We start from the raw sequence: 17653 nt of genomic DNA, 5'->3' as shown, positions 1-17653 counted from the left end.
CTCTCGTTGTAGATTGGTCGATTAGGCCGAGACCATAAAACTGACCAATGAAATTTGTCGTTTTATAACGTGAAGGAATTTGTCGGCGTCGTATAAACCTTTTTTGCTTTGAAAATGTAAGTAAATCCACAAATATCTCAAACATCCGTATAGTTACCTTACATTTAGGCATTTTATTGAAATATTTGTTTCAATGTTAACTATTGTGCCCTTTTATTTTATGTAAATGATATTTAGATGTTGCATTTATTGTTGTTGACAGTTAGAATTTCCTCAATAGGGAAAATACGTAAACAAAAAAATTGTTTTGACGTAAATAAAACAAAATAGGTGTAAATTTGTAGAGTGTTCTTTCAGTGACATAAATTATAGAAAATATAGTTCAATGTGTTTGAAGGGGTTAACTACAAATCTTTTCACAAGAAGTTGTACAGTTGTAGAGCCTAGCTAAGTTTGAGCATACAATGTACTACTATAGGAGTAGGGACGTATATACTACGTCCCTGATACTAGTTACTACTGATCAAACATGTCCTACTATTACTGTAGAATGTATTTTCTTGCGTTAGCCCTTGATGCCTCTTGTCCTTATTTCTTTTCCTTTAGTTTGTTTGCCCCTAGTCTGTTTGCTATAATTATCATTTGGGTATCAGGAGAAAACGTACCCGGGAGAAAATGTACCCAGGAGAAGACGTACCCAGGGTACGTTTTCCTAAAACGTACCCTATGAAAATCATAATTATACTAATTAATAGTTTTTAATATTTTTAAATAATTTTCAAATGCTACTATTATGCATATTTCAATGCATTAAAAACGCGATATCGACTTCTTCATGCAGATACTCATCATTTAGTTCTCGAAATGAGATTGCTATAAAAACTAATTATTTAACAGTTCCGCTTATGGTGGATTAATTGTCGACTAATTAAAATGCTCAGGCCATGTTCGTGTATGTTACAAATTATTGTACTGTACCGGTATGCATTTAATAAGAACAACAGCAACAAATGATACAAATGTTCATGGTATATTTTATTTTGTTTCATTTAAGAATATCTGTAAAAAACATTATTTATTATTTTCATAGGGTACGTTTTCTCCTGGAGAAAACGTACCCTATAAATTGGGTACGTTTTCTCCTGGGTACGTTTTCTCCTGGGTACGTTTTCTCCAGCATTCATCATTTGCCCCATGTGCTTACCTTGTAAGCTCCAAACATGTACACATACCATATAATGTGTATTTATTAGAATATCTTTTGCTTTTGAAAGCTTTTTCATTTTTTTTGTACTCTTTTCATATTTACATATGTCAGTCAGAATCTGGTATGTGTTGATTCATATATTGCATGCAGTTTTATTTTTATATATTTGATGTTGTAGGCCTATTTAAATGATACTGAGAGAAATTGTTTTGAAAATCAATGTTTTAAATAACAGACCTTGAGCAAACAAACTCTGGGCCAACAGAAATTAGGGCTGACTGCATTATAGGCAAAGGCATTTTAGAGTGAACAAACATACATTTCATAATTTTAATATGCTATATACTGCTTTGCTTATTTGAATGTATATTTGAGATTTATCATAATAGGGTCCGAAGTCAAAGCAAAAGTAGGGAAAGGAAGAAGAGCGGATCAGAGCGGGGGAGGGAGAGAAAGAGGAAAAATTCCTCTAGCAGTGGATCTGGGTCCTCTAGGTATGAAACTTTTTCAAATCAGGAAAGGAATGGATATTAATGCTAGGTGCAAGACTGTAAAATGTTATTTGAATAATTAAAATGAATTTGAAAAAAATTTTATAATTTGTATTACATGTTGATTGCCAATTGTGCATTACATGATAAAATGTATTAATATTACATTTTTAATGCTAAATTTTTTCAACACCTAAAATATTATGTAAAGGAATTTCAAAGAGATGTACTGATTTACAGGTAAATGATAAATGTATACAACTTCCAAGAATTTTTTCTTTCTATCCAGTTCTTCACGTTCCCGAAGTAGATCTGGTTCCTCCTCCTCCAGCAGCAGTTCCAGTGGAAGTTCCAACAGCAGCTCCTCTAGGTCTGGAAGTTCCAGTTCTAGTCGTTCGTCTTCAAGTGCAAGTGAGAAGGGGCGGGGAGGGAAAGCCTCCAAAAGGCAGCAGTCAGAGTGAGTAAATCGTTACCAGTTGTCTGCCAGTAGTTCTGTAACATTGTACATTTAAGATCAATTAACTAAGTTTTAAATGTAGTGGTTAAAATTCAGTATGCCTTGAAAGAAACAGATTTTATGTTGAAAGTTAACCAGTTAATGCCAGATATTATAGTTTGCTGATGAATGATTAATATTATAAGGGGGAAAAAATACAACTGTAAAGTCTTGCCAGTATGAAAGTAATTTATCAACCTGGAACAAAATATAATGGAAAAATAACAAATCTGATCTTTGATCTTAGTTCCCCAAAGAGAAGAAAGAAGAGTCCAGAGCCAAAGCCAACAAAAGTTCACGTTGGGAAGCTGACTCGGAATGTAAACAAGGATCACATTATGGAGATATTCTCCAACTATGGCAGCGTAAAGAACATAGATATGCCGATGGACAGAGTGCATTCAAACTTTAGTAAATTATTTGCATATATTGAGTATGAATCGCCTGAGGAAGCGGAGAAGGCTGTAAAGTATATGGATGGAGGTAATTAATTTTCAATTTGAAAATGAAATTAATTGTTGAGGGAAATCATACTTTTGATGTGTTGAGAAATGTATTGTCTCCTCATTCCACTGTGAGGAATATTTCTGGTAGCAGGGCTGTGTGTAATGATACAATAGTGAATATTTCTTGTAGCTATAGTCTTGCTAAGGAAGTTAATAAGTCACAGCAATTTTTTTAAAGCCTGTTCAGTCATTGTGACAAGCATGTTCACATGTTTTCTCACTTAAAATACCTGGTACTGAAAGGATATATTCATGCCAACACCTCTGTCTGACATGCCAATTTATTTACAAAAACTGATCAATCATTCAGTAAGGTCATATTGGTATTTTTTTTTTTTCAATTCATCAAACTGAGTTTTATTATTTTTTCTTGATTATCCATTAATTCTAAATATCAATGCATTATAATATGACAGGACAAATTGATGGACAAGAAATATCAGCAAGTGCAGTGCTGGCAGCTAGACCTGTACGGGCACCTCAACGTCGGAGTCCACCCCGCAGAGGGCCACCAGCTAGATGGGGACGACCTGCCTCGCCACGATACAGAGACAGGCGAAGGTAAGCATCAATTCAATCATGATCTATAGACAAACTACTTTTAAAATCTGTCTACTGTATCTGAATTTTTTGGAATTAAGTAACTTTGGATCATGATATTGAGTGTTTTATCATTTTGACTTTAAGGACACCCCCTCCAAGAAGAAGAAGCCCCCCACCCAGAAGACGCTCTAGATCAAGGTCGCGGTCCCCTGCCAAGAGGCGGCGATACAGCCGGTCAAGCTCGAGTTCATCACGTTGAAGATTTTTTGTGTGTTTGTCTTACGTTTCGCAGATTACAAATTCTCATCACCGTGAAAGTTGCAAGCTTTCAATTCGACATTTAATGTATTCTGTACTTGGTGTACTTTGAAAATGAGCTACAACAAAGTTTGAGAATTTTCATGAACCACCAATTTTGTGGTGTGTAATAGTTCATTTTTATGATTTTAGCAAGTATATACCATTATTGCACATTATCATTGAAAATTCATTTGAATAAAGTTTATCATCTTTTAGTTGCAAAGTTAATGCTTTTTTAAACATACATTGTCAAAGTTTTGACTATCCTGATTCCATGAAAAATTACTGAAATGCAATTAAAGGGTCCTCCACACACCTGGGAAAAGTTCTGCATACAAGCTCGTTCTTCTAAATTATTTAAAGATGTGGAAATGTAGCACGTGCTCAACTTGAAAATGACAGAAAAAAATTCAATTTTGGGGAAAAAAAATTATTTTAAATTTTACCGCTATTCATGAAAATAAAACTCTCTGCTGTATTCAAACTTGGGAACTGCGGGTCGGTAGGTCGAATCTAGATCCATTGCGCCACAGAGATAGACACCAAATTTTGGCAATATAAGCTGTTTCACAATGCGTTAAAATCACAATGTTGTGAGGTACCGTCATAAAAAGTAGAACTCGCGGATGGTCGAGGATCTTTAAAATGCAAGGACCAAGAATTCATGAAACTAGTGTGATCAGAATATGATCTTAGTAGACCATTATTGCATTGTCGAGGATCTTTAAAATGCAAGGACCAAGAATTCATGAAACTAGTGTGATCAGAATATGATCTTAGTAGACCATTATTGCATTAATGTTCTTGCAACTTGAAACCAGCTTTTCTTCTAAATGTAAACAAGTGAAAAGCTCTCATTGTGACAGCAAAGTGGGTTTTCTTTTATGTGAACAGTATCCATAATCCACCTGTAAACCCTGAATTGATAAACACTACCCATCCATAGAAAAGAATTGCCCTATATGTAATTAACTGCAAAAAAAGTTCAATGGGTAGCATTTTTTCATTAATTATTAAAAAGCTAAATTCAAGGAATATGCACCTCTCTGTTAAATGAACAATTAATCTGTTTGCGAAAAAATTAACAAGTTTAACAGCCAGTATTGTTTTCATAATTATCAAAAATCAAAATCCCAATACTATGCACATCTCTGATATATGTACAATTGTTCTGCAAAACAACAACTACCCATCTTGAAAACTGTAGGAGGAATTATCCATATTATGGGGGTACCCTTCATGCAATATTCTGTGAGAAAATGACCAAGTTCAACAGCTGAAATTTTTTTCATTAATTATCAATTAGGGTTACCCTTTTGGCAGATGCCCGCACGCCCACCATTTTCACCATTTCAATAACCAGATTTTTCCTTTGGAAAACCTGGTTAAAGGTCATATGAAACAATATCCTGACCATATTGAGTTATATACGGGAATGAGTTCATAAGTGTTTATTTAATAAGACTGACATTGTTTTTGAATATTTTATGCAAAATGTGAGCGCCACAGTTGATCAAAATCACTTAATCGGGAATAGGAACATTGACTTACGCGGCTTACCTCCCTTGCTTATGACGTCAGTAAGACCCAATAGCCTTATAAAGCTATGTTGTGAATACAAATATCCATGTCATTTTGCAGCATTTGAAAAGAAAAAAATACTATTTTATATAAAAACTTGTATAATTATAAAATAATCAACCACGTCAGTATTTTTTCTCTCAAAAAATGAAATTTTACATCACGTATTTTAACATTTGTTTATACCAAGCTTTATATTTAAGAAAGAAAATCATAGTGTTAAAAATCGTTTCATATGACCTTTAAAAAGCATTCAAATTTATGCTTCAGAAAATCCATATTACCGGTACCTCTCTACACAGAGAAAATAAAGAGCATATTTCGAAAAAGCATTTATATTTAAATATCTTATGAAAAAATAATTGTACACCCTTTGAGATTGTAATACAACCTAACAACTACTTCTCAGTAATATCTTGAACAATCTTAGAATTTCCCTCTGTTGTACTGCTGCACAGCATTTTATGAAACTGTATATCGATAACAAGGACACAATATTTACATGAATACCAATTTATTTTTCTTGAAGTCCGGGCCCTTCTTGGCCAATATCAAATATATACTTCTAAAACAGTCAGTGAAGCTTCTCTCAAATACTGAGCAAAATTTCTTGAAACTAAAAAATGGTAGTTGATAAAGACATGATGTGTACATGCTCTTAAAGTTGGGTTGATGATGGAACATACCGGTACCCCCGATACATGTACAAAAGAATAGTTTTCTGTGCATTTCCTCTTAACCAGTGATCAGAATATACAGAACTTTGCACAGTAAGTAAAGCATAAAGTTGAAATGTGCATATTTGCTGGAAATTTCACTTCTATTTTTCTTACTGGCTGTTTTGCCCTTTTTACTGGTATTTTTTTCTTCCAAAAAAGAACAATTCTTCATGTCTATATTATTTAAGTATATTTCTGACAAATGCTCAGCTTTCAAAATTTTAAGAGCAAGATAAAAGTACCAGGTAGTTCATAATTGTGGCACTGATTTATTACATATCACATAACTAATGGGAATCCAGTTTCAAAGTCTTGAAAATTTAAGAAAAACTTTAAACCAGCAAAGATCTATAAATATTTCTTTTTATTGATAAAATTAATATGATTGACTACTTAAAAGCCTTCCAATTTCCTGCTTTACAAAGACTAAAATCAGAAATATACATGTACTGGTATTAAGAATTGATACTAAAACTATCATCATCATCATTGCTTATGTCTGACACAAAGTCATCCATAGAATTTTCACTTCCTTCATTATTTTCTCTTGAGAATCGTATAGGTTTCCACTGAACAATCTTCATGCACCTGTACATCTCCGCTGGAACATATATTTTAATGGATGTCACTGTTTCTACTTTATTTTCTAAATCTAAAGCAGCTACTCCATTTGATTCAATTGGACTTCCCACAAACAACAGAGATGATTTGTACTTAACAACATCCTTGCATTCTTTTGCATAACTAGACTCATAAAACTCTTCTAATTCCAATTTTTCAGGGTTGAAATGGTGAATCTTCCCATCTACAAAACTCACAACATAAATTTTATCTCCATACCCTACAACCCGTACATGCTCTCTGGTGAACAAGTCATTGCATTCATGCTTCACTAGAGTGGTCTCCCCTGTCGATGGATTAAAGCACTGAAAGCTTTGACAGAGAATGTCCATACTGTCGTTAAACCCCCCAAAGATGTACAATTTATCATTGGAATTAATAGCAATGGCATCTTGGACCCCTTCTTGAAGCTTCCCACATTCTTTCCACGATTTGTCTGCAAAACAATATTGGTTGATTTTGTCACTTGCTGTGCATGTCACATTGTCAATTCCTCCAAATACATAGACACTGTCTCTTAACGCAATCATTCCCATGTGTTTTCTGGGCAAAAATTCACAGTCTACAACCTTTTGCAAGTTTAAATTCAAAAAGTCAAATTCATAGAGATTGCCAAAATAATCGGCCATAAAAATATAGGACTCTCCATAATTGCAGAAAATTTTGCTAAATGGAAGCTCCGCCAAAGGAAATCCATAAGCATCAAATATTTGCAGCTTTTCAGACTCCATCATAAAAGTCCTAGTGGCTCCTATAGTGATGAAGTTCAACTCTTTGTTTGGAGAACGCAGTTTAGATATCCGCTCTATCTGCATAGATGGATCACTATGGTAACTCTCTGTCTCGTAAATGATCTCTTCCATGCACCTTTGCACCTTTTCCATTTCACCGTACTTAGATTTGACCAAGTCTAAGAATTGTTCCTGCAGGTGAGCACCATGTTCTTTATGAATCATTGGAAAATGAACAGCTGATAGGATTTCCAATACCTGTTCTTCATCCAATTTTTCATTTCTTGCTGTGAGGTAGTTAAGGACAGCAACCCCAACCCAATATTCTTCCGCCTGGAGATTCTCATCCTCAAGGATAGAGAGGAAAGTTTCCACACTGAAAGTTCCAAATTCTTCTAATGAGGCTAAATGCACAAAATTTTTTATGATGAACTTTTCACAGCTGCTTTTCAACAAGACGTAAGAGGGATCTTGCTGAGATATTTCATAAAAGTTACACACAGAGTCCAGAGTCAACTGTGTTGTGCTGATCTCTGTTTCACATATAGCTTGCAAACTCTCAATTTGGAAATATGTGGAAGCGTGAAGAAGTTCTTCCCATGTATTCCAAAGTTGTGCAGTTTTGTCTCCTAAAGAGTATATAAATAGTAGGCAGTCTTTGACAATACTTGGAGGGAATCCTATAATTTCTATGGTATTTTCTGTAGTTTCTTTCATTCCAGCAGAAAACATCTGACTGAAATAAGGTGACATGGCACTTAGAATTACTCGATGACATTTGAAACACTCATTCTCTACTTTCAGAGTAACATCAGAGTATTGTTCCGAATTGAATACTCCTTTCAGTCCAGTCCGCAAATCTCTGAGGACTGAAGCCTCCAAGTTATACTGTTCTGTTGGCATTCTCACTTCTACAACAACAAAAAACATACTTTATTGAATAACTGACTAAAATTAAGTGATCTACAAAGATCATAAGGTTTCAACATCAAGTAAAAAATATGACAATGTTCTCTTCTCATAAGAAAAATAAAGCTCCCCCTAAAAATATGGTGTGGAAATGCAAACATATAGTTTGAGTACTTTTGCTATGGGGGTTGTGTTCACGCATCATCAACTGATCCAAAGAGATCCATGTAGATCTGACATCCCAGAATGATTTAAAAATATATTATTATTTTTCAAACGTTTAAAAATTTTTATACCGTAATTTTAAACTATGAGTTCAGATGCTATATCTGCTCTTATTTCCTTCTTCCTTTGCTGAAGAGGCGTCAAGCAATTCATATTTAACATGCTTTTTCAAAAGACAACACATGCACTGTTTTATCCATGCGTTTATTTGACGTTGAATGAAAATAAACAAACACACAAATAACCAAGATTTATTAGGAAGTTTGGAAATCTCCACTTCCGGAAGAATTTTTTGACTCAATTTCACCTGACAATTTGTTTTTGTTGAGAAAACGTACCAACTTATTGAGCGAAGATGAACCGTCTTTTTGGAAGAGGTAAAGAAAAACAACCACCACCAAATCTTACTGACTGTGTCAATAGTATTGACAGCAGAGGAGAATCGATTGACAAAAAGATCGGTAGACTTGATGCAGAATTGAAAAAATACAAAGATCAAATGAAGAAGATGAGGGACGGGCCGTCCAAAAATATGGTAAAACAAAAGGCGATGAGGATTTTGAAACAGAAAAAGATGTACGAAAACCAGAGAGACAACTTAATGCAGCAGTCGTTCAACATAGAACAACAGAATTATGCTATCCAATCGCTGAAGGATACCAAGACAACAGTTGATGCTATGAAGATTGGTGCGAAAGAATTCAAGAAGGCATACAAGCATGTAAACATTGATAGTATTGAAAATCTACAAGATGATCTGGAAGATTTAACGGAACAGGCAAATGAAATACAAGAAGTAATGGGCAGAAGTTATGGCATGCCCGAGGTCGACGATGATGAGTTGGAAGCTGAGTTAGATGCTCTGGGTGATGACTTGGCCCTCGATGAAGATTCCTCTTACCTTGATGATGTGGCCCTACCAAGTGTGGCGACCAGTGAGCCAGGAGGTGAGAGCATGAAGGAAGGAAACGTTCCTGTAGATGAATTCGGACTACCGCAGATTCCGCAGAGTGCAAAATGAACCGCATTACAGACCATTTATCGCTGCCGGACTTGTTGAATTATATTTATGATAAAATGTTCAAATTTTTGTGAGTTTGAGAAACAAAGATAAAAATATATTCATACCAATGTTCCTTTCATGAAATATTTAAGCAAATTTAGTTTTGTCGTAGATTTATGTTGAGTATCACTGATGTACATGTATTTTGTGTTTTGTTATAGCATGTTTTACCGGTAGTTGCAAATTAATTGATGTTCATATCATTAAAAGATGTAGCTTTTCCTTTCAAATCTGTTCATCACATAATATTAGTTGTGCAGTTAACATGGCATTGGTTTTGATGTATCACTATGCCTTTGCAATTTTCTTATTATAAATATGATTCTATTTTGTAATTTAACTGGATGATTCATAAATATTTGAAATATATACATGTTAATTATTATGTAGCGAAACATGTATTAGAAATTTTCATCATATAAATGCACAAAATTTAAATATATATAGTATATACATGTATATATAATATATATTTTATGTTGTATATTTACATATTTGATAGGGGGTATCATTTTCTGTACTGATGACTTTTTTGTTCAGGTTTTTAGTCATTGTGTATTCATTATACAAATAAATAATTCTTAGAAAATTTAATACAAGTATTTTGGTGTATGAAGAGAATGTCAGAAAATTAAAGGAATTTTGAAGTATTGAAGGTGTGCTAAAGTACCCAAAATGTTTATGGGAGTTGACATCCGGCAAACCTCGGCCGATTCCGTAACCTACATTCTCTCTGCAATTGCCCACTGGAGTTGTATACTTAGTGGCAAAAAGCTGTTCTAAGTATAATACATAGTGCTTATCACAATCAGTTTACATAGCTATTTGACGCTGTGGTCCAGAAAATGTTTACATACAGAAACCAATAATGTAGAGATTTAGATCTTATACATGTATACAGTAGAGAAATAAGTCTGGAACAACATTATATGTATTTACAGTCCAAAAATAATGATTATTGATATAACCATTTTAACAAGGCCTTGGACTGTCAATAGGACGTAACTATATATTTCTTGTGCCAAAGGAAGTGAAAAACAAGAGGCCAATGGGCCTCAATGCTCACCTGAGCAACAATAGACAATAAAATCAGCTTTATGGAGTCATATGTATACGAATTATCTCAATTATGTAAAAAAAAATCCACTGCATATTCTTAATATGTTTATCTTTTAGCCCCACTGTAACCAGATGATTTTACAGTTATATCACATATTGAGCATTGGAGTTCTATCGAGATCTGAAACAACTGTTTATATGTTGATTATAAACCAAATCAAATTTTGAACTCCTTGTGAGGTTCAAGAACTTCCAGGGGCCAAATTCTAAACAATTTTAAAGAATCATCAATATTGGTTATAGCTTTTCTGGTCAATTAGTTTTTAAGAAGAAGATTTCTAAAGATTTTTCTTTATATATTCCTACGTAAACATTCACACCCCCCCCCCCCCCCATAACATTGTGGCCTCTTTCTTCCTCTTGGGATCATAATTTGAACAAATTTGAATCTACCCAACCTGAGGGTGCTTCAAAACAACTTTCAGCTTTTCTGGCCAAATGGTTTTTGTGAAGATTTTTGAAAAATACTAACAAATTTTTAATGACTTTTAATGATCTCCCTTTGAAAGGAAGCTTGGCCCTTCATTTTAACAAACTTGAATATCCTTCACCTAAGGATGCTTTGTGCAAAGTTGGGTTGAAATCAGCTCAGTAGAAGAAGTAAAAATGTAAAAAGTTTAGAGACGGACGGATGGACACCAGACAAAAAGTGATCAGAAAATCTCACTTGAGTTTTCAGCTCAGGTGAGCTAATGACGCTGGTTTCAAGCGAAATGTACATGGATTACATTATAAGTCCTAGCTCAAAAACCAGACAAATGCCTTGAATGACTTGGTCAAAGTCATATGAGATCCTTCATGCTTTTTCAGAACATATATCTCTCCTTAGCCCTATCTTGTAAATACCTTATTGACACAGGCTTGTCATATGAACAGAGGTGTGCAGCAACCTTGAACCAAGTTTCAAGGTCAAATTTAAAGGTCATAGTAGATCTCTATAAAAATCCTGTTTTAGACCGTATATTATTTCCTATCGACTTAATTTTTATTAATTAAACCAAAAAATGCCTGTTGGTGAAAGGTTATGAGCTTGAGTTTGATGCCAACTGAAAAATTCATAGGGCAAGGTCAAAGCAAAATCCTCTGAAATGCTTTTTATCCTATCTTCCATTATTTATGCAGGGTCCTTAGAGATGGTCAAGATCTTAGTGGTGTCTAGTTATGGTTAATTCTTAGCAAGATTGGGTCAAGGAGAAAGAAATTGTAGTTGGAAACTGGATTTCAAATAGATCTAGTATGACTTTCACCTTTGACATAGAAACTTTGATCAAGGTAAATTTTATCCACAGATGCTCAATGTAAAGTATAAGCCAGATAAGTTCAAGGTTTCAAAGAGATCTGATATAAATTTTGATCTTGAAACTTGGTTCAAGATCACTGCACACCCTTCATCCAAAATCTGTCAGTTACCGTAATCTAACATAATCCAAATTAGACTTGAAAAACTGCTCCTCTACAATATGCTTACAAGCCCTTACAAGCTGGGTCATCTCAAAGCAACCTTTCAAATAGCCAATAGCTGCTATCAATATCTGGAGTGGTAGTTGAGATGTGTTTCTCCCATGAACCCAATCCCCTGAGGTAATCCATGTAGTTAACTGCATGTGTCAATTTTCAGTTTGTTTTATTGTGTTATTGTAATGATTCTTGGAAGAAGAGAAAATGGTACAGAATCTTATACACTTTTGGCAAGAAAAACTTATCTTAGCATAAACAGACTACTGAACAAAAAAGTTGTAAGAGATTAAGCTATCAAACTAATAAATGACTTGCTTATTGAAGCTTGAACTTTGTCCCAGAAACTTGGGTCGAGGTCAATGTACACCACTTTATGCAAAGGCACTCTTGGCCAAAAAGAGAGAAATATTCTGCAGACAAGTGACGTCAGGTGGACAGACAGGCTAATCAATTTAGGTTGTCTGCAGGCCTTATATACATGCAAGTTTCTTGTGCTGTTTCTCAAACTCATAATGGTAGCAACAATGCTTACCATAAAGCAAGACAATACCATCTTCCAACCATGCAATTTCAGTCAATACATTTTGGACAAACTTTTTTACTGCAACCTCTCTATGTGCCAAATAAGTAAAATTGATCCTTGCACTTAAATGACCTCTCCTTGTAGATTTTTGCTTCTAATCTCCCCTCTCCAATATGAAGTGAAACAATTAATTAGCTGTTTTGGGAGAACCACTTTCAATCAATTATCTGTGAACCAAAATTCTTTAAAAGTTTATTTTTCTTTAAACTTGATATTTTCATCACAATCGTAAGCACACTAAAAAATACCATTAAAAAACATGCATCAGTTCATTTGGTTTTTTACTTGTAAAGAAACTGTAAATGTAGAGGCAATTCCTATACATGTATATTCCTTGTGTAAGTCATTTTTTTTTTTTATCTTTGCATTTATCCATGTACCTTTTGTAATACTTATTCTCTTTCTAAATTGACCAATCCAAGTACAATGTAAAGCATGGTTATGAAGATTGACTTTTGATTGTCTAATCACGTTTCACATAATTCGGTATCATCAATATCCGTTGAATACCAATTTTCGTCGATTTCATTGTTAAAATGATCATCAGAATTTCATGTTCACAAAAGTGCAATTTCTACTAATGTTTTGTATTGATAGGATCATTATAGCCACAAATTTGTGTACCCCTTTGTAACTCTGATTTTCACTGAATTCGCGAAAATTGATACCTACAAATATTAATGAAACCACAGTATTTGTTGTTAACGTAGTTACCACATATGATGTTAGGAATTCAAGCAGGTTAAACTGGTTGTCTTGTACAATATACCACACTTGAAAAACTTATATGATAAAAGAGACAGGAGTATTTTTGTTCATGAAAATGTATATAAAAGAAATCTTAAAAAGCTTTTTTCAAGACATTTATTTGACACATATTTTTCATATATTACATGATTCTGGGACAAATATCACAAAAAATGTTCACAAAGCACATGCAAGAGTAAAATAAAGAATAAAAGATAAAAATTGATAACTTTCATAAAATAAATAAATTCTTTATACACAATGAAGGAAAGGAAAATAGCTTGCTTGCATCTTCCCAAGAAGAAACTTCAGGTGCTTTAAGCACTTCATTCGAACATAACATTCATGCATTCTTCTTTTTTAAGAAGTAAGGAAATTTCATCTTTTTTTCTTCCAATTTTGTGATACAGCTTTCAAGCATTCTCATAATATGAGGTCCAAATGTGTCAGAATAAAAAAAGTTTAGAAAACAGAAGGACTAAGAACAAAACCGATGCTGACAACACTCTTATTTTAAAAAGAATATAGAAAGAAAAAAGAAGAGAAAAAGACTAGTCTACAGGTATGGAACAAATTCATCCTCCACTCACCTGGGGGGTAGCTCATTTACACCTTTAAATACCATAAATATATGTACATTACAGTAATATTCACCGGCATGCTGCTACCCCTCCAGGGTTGTACATCTGAAAACCAGATCATGTACTACATGAAAATGAGGCTTGCTGTTTCTGACAACCTTGCAATGAGTCTGTAATGAAGATGAGGGTGATAATTTTAAGTCTCTGAGATGTGGACACCCCTAGTGTCTTCTGTCATAACCGCTTCAGCACCTTCTTCTTTTCCTTTTTCTTTTTGTCCAACACATTTTTATCACCAGCATGTTTCTTTGCCATTGGTCCGTCCTGTCCATTTTTGCTGGTCTCCTCCAGTATTCCTGCAGTATCCTTTAAGCTCCTAAGAAAAGAGTGTGAAAATGTAATTTTTGTATGAAAATTCATTGTCTCTAAGCAACTTTCATAGCATTCTTATACTAGGATCTAACCAAATACCATTAAAGTACATGTACTAAGAATTAGATGCAATTTTAAAACTTAAACTTTTTAAGGATTTCTGTAATGTATGTCTGCAGATTTGGTATGTACATGTACCTCAAAAGTACATATATATTTAGGCAATGTTTCTCCAGATCATAACATTGTACAAACTCAAAAAACAACATGATTTGCACTTCATTCAAAGATTTGACAAATCCTAATTTTCTGCCATCTATTCTGATGAGAGTTAAATTCAATTTTATTCCATTCTTTAGAATTTTTAAAAATTCTTAAAGTTATTCACTTACTTTGGAGGTTTGGCATGTATTTCTGTGTATAACTTTGCTCTTGAGGAGTAATCTTCATATTGTTCCAATAAAAGCTTTCCTGCTTCTTCATTTAATGCAGATTCAGGATTTGGTACAATTAATAAACACTTAATGGTCTGAAAAATAAATGGTTGAAAGATTAAAAATCACAAGTACTAGATAAGTAGAATTCATCTTAATGTAAAATCAGAAGTAATTTACCTGTACCATTCCTGGTTTGCAAAAACCAATGTTCAGTGATGGATAAAATAATAAAATATATATATTATAACGAAACACCTTGGCTCTAAAGATCTGCCTGTCAAAACCTGTTTTGTGATAACCAATACAATATACATGTACTGTGAATCAGCAAACCAACTTTTATTCACACATGAAAATGTTTCTTGTTGCTACTCAGTCCTTTAATGTCTCTTGTGTTTGTTAAAAATTATCAACATTTTAATATAATGTTGGTAGTTTAAAAAGCTTAATTGCCCCCCAAAAAAACCAATTTATTATCCCCGTTGTTATTTAACTTGCAAAATTAAATTGTAAAAATGTTTTCCCGGAAAATTCTTGATACATGGGGGAAGCTTGACAGAGTTTGTGCGCGGTGTGGCATAAAAGAGCTCCAGTCAGGACAAAATCGCTGCACGTAATTATAGTATAACCATTTGATAAAACGTACACCATGTTATGCACAATTATTGATGCATTCTCATGAAATCTCCTACATCAACAAGTACGGTAATATTTTATTTTATTTGTAATTCATAATTTATCCATAATTTTTCTGGCTTTTTTTCCATTTTGCAAAGAAACCTTGGTTTTCAGTATACTTAGCAAAATGAATTACTTTGAAATGAATGCCATTAAATATCCATAGGAACTTCCCAGATTCTTGGTAACACAATTTAATTTTTTTTCCAAATATTAACACAGTATTCCATACCAATAGCACATGTTTAATTCCCAACTCTGCTTTCCAGTCTTTTTTCAATGTATTCACACAGATTTCACCGTTACTTGCAACGTTTGGATGAAATATTTTTGTAGTGAAGAATCCTTTTGGGGGCTCTGAGGGAAAGTTCTTTCCTAAAACAAGTTTCATGCGGAATAATCCACCTGCGTATGGAGTTCCAGCTGCAAAATATGTACAGATTACAAAATTTCTGAATTTTCCATTAAAAATATATATACACAATGTATTGTTTGATTGTGATGAGATCCCATTTATTAATTTTTTTTTCAGAACATTCAATAACAATCTAATTAAAATTAGATCTTTCATGCTCCCATATTTATATAAAATTAGGAGCATGAAGGATCTAATTTTAATTACCTTGATTCATAATTTTTCAAGCAGAATACAAAAATGAATTTTCAATTTTTATTTGTTTATTTAATACTCACAGGGTCCTTCAATTTGAGCTTGTATATCCGTTATATCTTCTTCATTTGGAAATATCTTGATGCCCTCTGGAGGATCATTACATAGATCAGCGATTTCTTTCGATACTTGGCGAATGATTTGTGGGGAAAGGTTTTCTACATTTGAGAACTGAAAAAAAATTGACATGAAGAGAATATAAATCAGATATTCAACTACACTGTTTTTCTTGGGTTTCAAAACAAAAATATCATAACATTTTAACTATCAACTATTCCACCTGAATTAACTGAAGACAATTGATAAAAAGAGTTATAATGTTAAATCTATGTGCTATAAAGCCCCATCATGTTAAAAAGTAACAAAACAAATTGAATCATTCATGGATTACATTAGAGAATAAACCAGGATATGTTTAACATGCATGTCCTTTGTTTTGATGTTACAGCTCTTAACACTATAGAAAATTATTGTTCCTTGGTAAAAACAATAGTAAACAGTATCTCCTATTTCAAATTAATGGCAGAATTAGTGGAGATAATGCAGTAAGTCCTTATTAAAACTTGTAACCCAAATTTTAGACACTTTTAATGCCTTTTAACGTTATGTATATGGGCTAGCCCCACCTACATTCTTCAATTAGACAGCAACTTTGCTTTCTATAGCATCCCCGATGAATCACAGACAAATAACTTTTAATGACTTATTTATTTACAATGAATTTTCTTAGAACTATTGACAGATTTTAATACCACAGCAGATTGACAGAGGAAATCTAACTTAACTTGTATGCATTATTCAGACTTGAATGTTTTGCAATAAATCAGGGAAATGGGGATTGTGGGTAACAGAATAATAGGGAAGAAATAGGCAATTATTGTGATTAATAAATATCATGCTTAGTACTGAATAGTCATGTGCATACGGTATGATAAGGAAATTCTGGACCATGGAGTTATGTGAATCTGTCCCTCTACAATAGCTATTTGGCTGTCAAGAATATTAATTTTAATATATTTTAAGTATTTCATTTATTATGATATATATACAAAATTGTATATCTTTGAATGCATTGTTGGTTAATATGGACGAAAATCATCATTTTCCACTCATTTCCAGAGTTAAGATTTTTTTTAATTTTAAGCTGGGGATAATAGACATGATAGATATGGCATCCTGCGTCCATTATCGACATTAAATTTTTATAAATGCATGTATATAAATATATAATAAAATGCAACTAAGATCATCCCATTTTCAAAATACTCTTCAATATTCTTAACAGGATAGGTACCTACAATATTTGACAGGGTGAGTAAGTCTAAAATACAAATGCGTTCTATAGAAGTGTTTCGGGAATTTCACGGGAAAATCACTCTTCTTTCTACACAAAATGGATACATTCAACTTATTAAAACACCTTCGATACTTACTGAGGACATTGTTTCTATCGTACACACAATTTCTTTCAAAAAAATGATTGACTGTGTTGTCAATCGTTTTGAATATACAAAATTCGTAGTTGACCTAATTTTAAGTTCTCGTGATGCAACGTGTTTTCGAGAACAACTACAAATTAATTAAATTAAATTCAGTTTTATCTTAACATTTATATT

General features: G+C 33.3%; 4 protein-coding genes across 4 annotated transcripts; 2 read left to right on the top strand and 2 right to left on the bottom strand.

Moving 5' to 3' along the window:
- Positions 1 to 12: 12 nt before the first annotated feature.
- Positions 13 to 3758, top strand: LOC128167308 (RNA-binding protein with serine-rich domain 1-B-like). Its single transcript, XM_052832950.1, has 6 exons — positions 13 to 116; positions 1597 to 1701; positions 1988 to 2155; positions 2442 to 2677; positions 3117 to 3261; positions 3388 to 3758. Coding segments are annotated over exons 1-6 (771 nt in total). The 5' UTR covers positions 13 to 114; the 3' UTR covers positions 3503 to 3758.
- A 1701-nt stretch (positions 3759 to 5459) lies between these two features.
- Positions 5460 to 8549, bottom strand: LOC128167058 (kelch-like protein 6). Its single transcript, XM_052832564.1, has 2 exons — positions 8401 to 8549; positions 5460 to 8106 (listed from the first exon to the last, which is right to left on the bottom strand). Exon 2 carries the CDS (start codon positions 8096 to 8098, stop codon positions 6299 to 6301), a length of 1800 nt encoding a protein of 599 aa, XP_052688524.1. The 5' UTR covers positions 8099 to 8106; positions 8401 to 8549; the 3' UTR covers positions 5460 to 6298.
- Positions 8550 to 8581: 32 nt separating this feature from the next.
- Positions 8582 to 9489, top strand: LOC128167059 (charged multivesicular body protein 5-like). The gene has a single exon (XM_052832565.1). It carries the CDS (start codon positions 8685 to 8687, stop codon positions 9348 to 9350), a length of 666 nt encoding a protein of 221 aa, XP_052688525.1. The 5' UTR covers positions 8582 to 8684; the 3' UTR covers positions 9351 to 9489.
- Positions 9490 to 13398: 3909 nt separating this feature from the next.
- Positions 13399 to 17615, bottom strand: LOC128164971 (ubiquitin-conjugating enzyme E2 S-like). Its single transcript, XM_052829103.1, has 5 exons — positions 17471 to 17615; positions 16061 to 16208; positions 15600 to 15790; positions 14645 to 14781; positions 13399 to 14256 (listed from the first exon to the last, which is right to left on the bottom strand). Exons 1-5 carry the CDS (start codon positions 17477 to 17479, stop codon positions 14115 to 14117), a joined length of 627 nt encoding a protein of 208 aa, XP_052685063.1. The 5' UTR covers positions 17480 to 17615; the 3' UTR covers positions 13399 to 14114.
- Between the last annotated feature and the right edge of the window lie 38 nt (positions 17616 to 17653).

Source organism: Crassostrea angulata, chromosome 10 (genome assembly GCF_025612915.1).
Source record: "Crassostrea angulata isolate pt1a10 chromosome 10, ASM2561291v2, whole genome shotgun sequence".
In the NCBI taxonomy this organism is placed as follows: Eukaryota; Metazoa; Mollusca; class Bivalvia; order Ostreida; family Ostreidae; genus Magallana; species Magallana angulata.
This window is presented reverse-complemented; position numbering and strand designations above follow the sequence as displayed.